The sequence below is a fragment of the Mandrillus leucophaeus genome, unplaced genomic scaffold, assembly GCF_000951045.1.
Source record: "Mandrillus leucophaeus isolate KB7577 unplaced genomic scaffold, Mleu.le_1.0 Scaffold78, whole genome shotgun sequence".
In the NCBI taxonomy this organism is placed as follows: Eukaryota; Metazoa; Chordata; class Mammalia; order Primates; family Cercopithecidae; genus Mandrillus; species Mandrillus leucophaeus.
This window is the reverse complement of record NW_012108474.1, coordinates 2561736-2564266: the sequence shown is the minus strand read 5'-3', so window position 1 is coordinate 2564266 and position 2531 is coordinate 2561736. Positions and strand designations below refer to the sequence as shown.

At 50.7% G+C, this 2531-nt stretch overlaps 1 protein-coding gene across 6 annotated transcripts in view; it reads left to right on the top strand.

Annotated features, from left to right (window-relative positions):
• RNPS1 (RNA binding protein S1, serine-rich domain) overlaps positions 1-2531 on the top strand; it is a 27823-nt gene that overhangs the window by 23469 nt on the left and 1823 nt on the right. For 4 of the 6 annotated variants that reach the window (XM_011966996.1, XM_011966993.1, XM_011966995.1 and 1 more), the window contains one exon: positions 2049-2190. The exons of 1 other annotated variant lie outside the window; for it this stretch is intronic. In XM_011966996.1, the coding sequence (XP_011822386.1) occupies positions 2049-2190 (142 nt within the window). Of the gene's footprint in view, positions 1-2048; positions 2191-2499; positions 2502-2531 lie in introns of all 6 variants that reach the window. One more of the 6 variants, XM_011966992.1, reaches the window with a different exon arrangement.

Here is a 2531-nt window from a genome sequence, read left to right as displayed (position 1 = left end):
TTTTTTTCAGTAATTGCCCTTCAGGCATTAGGAAAGTTTCCTTGATATTTGGCTAACTTCTCTTTCAAGTTACTTAAGTCCTGAAATGGGTTAGGAGCTCTTTGCTTTGGAGTCTGCTGATTATCTGCTATTTGACAGTCTGAGCACTTGCTGAGCTAAAAACCCAGGAGACCCAGGTACCTTCTGGGTGGGTGTGATTATAGACATTCCAACTTTTCGTAAGATTCTGGTAGGATTTTTTGTGTGTGTCCTCCATACTGTCTTTGAATGGAGTGAGTCCACCCTGTCTCCAGAGGAGATGAGAAGGGGTTGGCCTTTACTGGCAGCTACACAGAAGATGGATTTTTTTTTCATTATTGTAGAGTCAGTGCTGTGAAATCTCTAATTTGGGCTAACTTAGGCTGAATTTACTGAAGTTAAACCTTTTAAGTATGTTCTGAATACATAGCCACGTGCCCAAGTTAGTCCCCATGTACCTTGAAGGTACAGTTGAGAAAACAAAAGAGCCCTTTACCCCTTAGGGCACAAAAGGGGTTGTGCTTGGGCTTCTGATATCCCCAGCTACCAGACAATTCTTGAGGTTGGGGCACATGCTCCCCTTCCTGGGTTTGCACCTGCATTTCCTTTCCTCTCTCCCTGGAGCCCACATCCCACACTGCCTCTCCTCGCTTCATGCACATGGTGTGTGTTTCAATGCCGTCCCCATGCAGAGCCACCTCTCTGAGACTGCTTGTTTCCAAACACAAAGTCCTTGGCATCTCCTGAAACTTCCTTCGTGCTGCTCCCCACTGAAGCCCCACCTCTCCGTCAATGGAAGCTCATCCCGATGGTCCCTTACCACCCCCATCCCATCCATCACCAAGCTCTGGCTATTTTATCTCCCAGCTGTTCCCTGAATCCTTCCATTTCCCTACCAAATCATTTGATGTTGATTCATGCTCCTCTCAGTGCCGCAGAGCCCTCCTAAGGGAAGTTCTCGTCCTTCTCTTAGCCCAGACCTGGCTTCCCTTGGTTGGAGGAGAAGGAAGTGTAAACGCTGATACTACCTGCATGGCCCTACCAGGAAGCCCCACCCTGACCCTGGGGCCTTCTGTTGCCTTCCCTCACCAGTGCTTTGGTTCCTTCCCAGCACAGGGTCCCGCAGAGCCCTTCTCTTCCACCTAGCAGATTCCAGCACATTCTTTTCTCTTCTTTTCTTTTCTTTTTTTTTCCTTGAGATGGAGTCTCAGTCTGTTGCCCAGGCTGGAGTGCCGTGGCTTGATGTCAGCTCACTGCAACTTCCACCTCCCTGGTTCAAGAGATTCTTTTGCCTCAGCCTCCTGAGTAGCTGCGATCACAGGCACATGCCACCATGCCCAGCTAATTTTTGTATTTTTAGTAGAGATGGGGTTTCACCATGTTAGCCAGGCTGGTCTCAAACTCCTGACATCGTGATCCACCTGCTTCAGCCTCCCAGAGCACTGGAATTACAGGCGTAAGCCTCTGCACCTGGCCTCCAGCACATTGTTTAGCTCTTGACTTGGATGACTCTTGACCTGCGAGGCTGCCTCGACACATGGACATTGGTGTCTCCTGTTGGTGTCCATGCTTCTTTTTCTCATGAAACATTAGTCATAATGTTATTTCTGTGATTATCTTTTTTTTTGAGACAGTGTTTTACTCTTGTTGCCCAGACTGGAGTGCAGTGGCATGATCTCTGCTCACTGCAACCTCTAGTTCCCGGGTTCACGCCATTCTCCTGTTTCAGCCTCCCAAGTAGGTGGGACTGTAGGTGCCCGCCACCACGCCCAGCTGATTTTTTGTATTTTTAGTAGAGATGAGGTTTCAACATGTTAGCCAGGATGGTCTCAGTCTCCTCACCTCGTGATCTGCCTGCGTCAGCCTCCCAAAGTGCTGGGATTACAGGCGTGAGCCACCGTACCTGGCCCTATTTCTGTGATTATCTTACATTGTCATTGTCCCCCCAGGCCTGTCTCGTTCACTGTGACATGCCTTGTCTAGGGTAGATGCTTGTTAGATGTTTTGTGACTTGCTCTCTTTTTCAACAGGACAAATCGATGGCCAGGAGATCACTGCCACTGCCGTGCTGGCCCCCTGGCCTAGGCCACCACCCAGGAGATTTAGCCCTCCCAGGAGAATGTTGCCACCACCGCCCATGTGGCGCAGGTCTCCGCCACGGATGAGGAGAAGGTAAACAATCTGTAGTTTTAGTGGACTAACCAGGCCACAAACCTCATGTGACTGCAGTGGCTTTGGGACCCTCTATCCAGTCCTGCCTGCCTGCCTTCTGCTGCGGTGGCAGGAGGGGGAGGTGGGGCAGAGAGGAGGAGCCCTTCAGAGCTCATGGAGAGAGCAGGAGACGCCCTAGAGTTGCACCAACACAGCTTCATGAGTCTGGGCAGTGGTGTGGTATGGCCTTCCTAGGAGACCACTAGACCTGTGAGCCCAGGTGCAGGCCCACTTTTTTTCTGAGCTAACAAGAAGGGCTGGGAGAGGGAGAAGTTGGGGGTCAGAAGAGTTGTGGCGCGGGG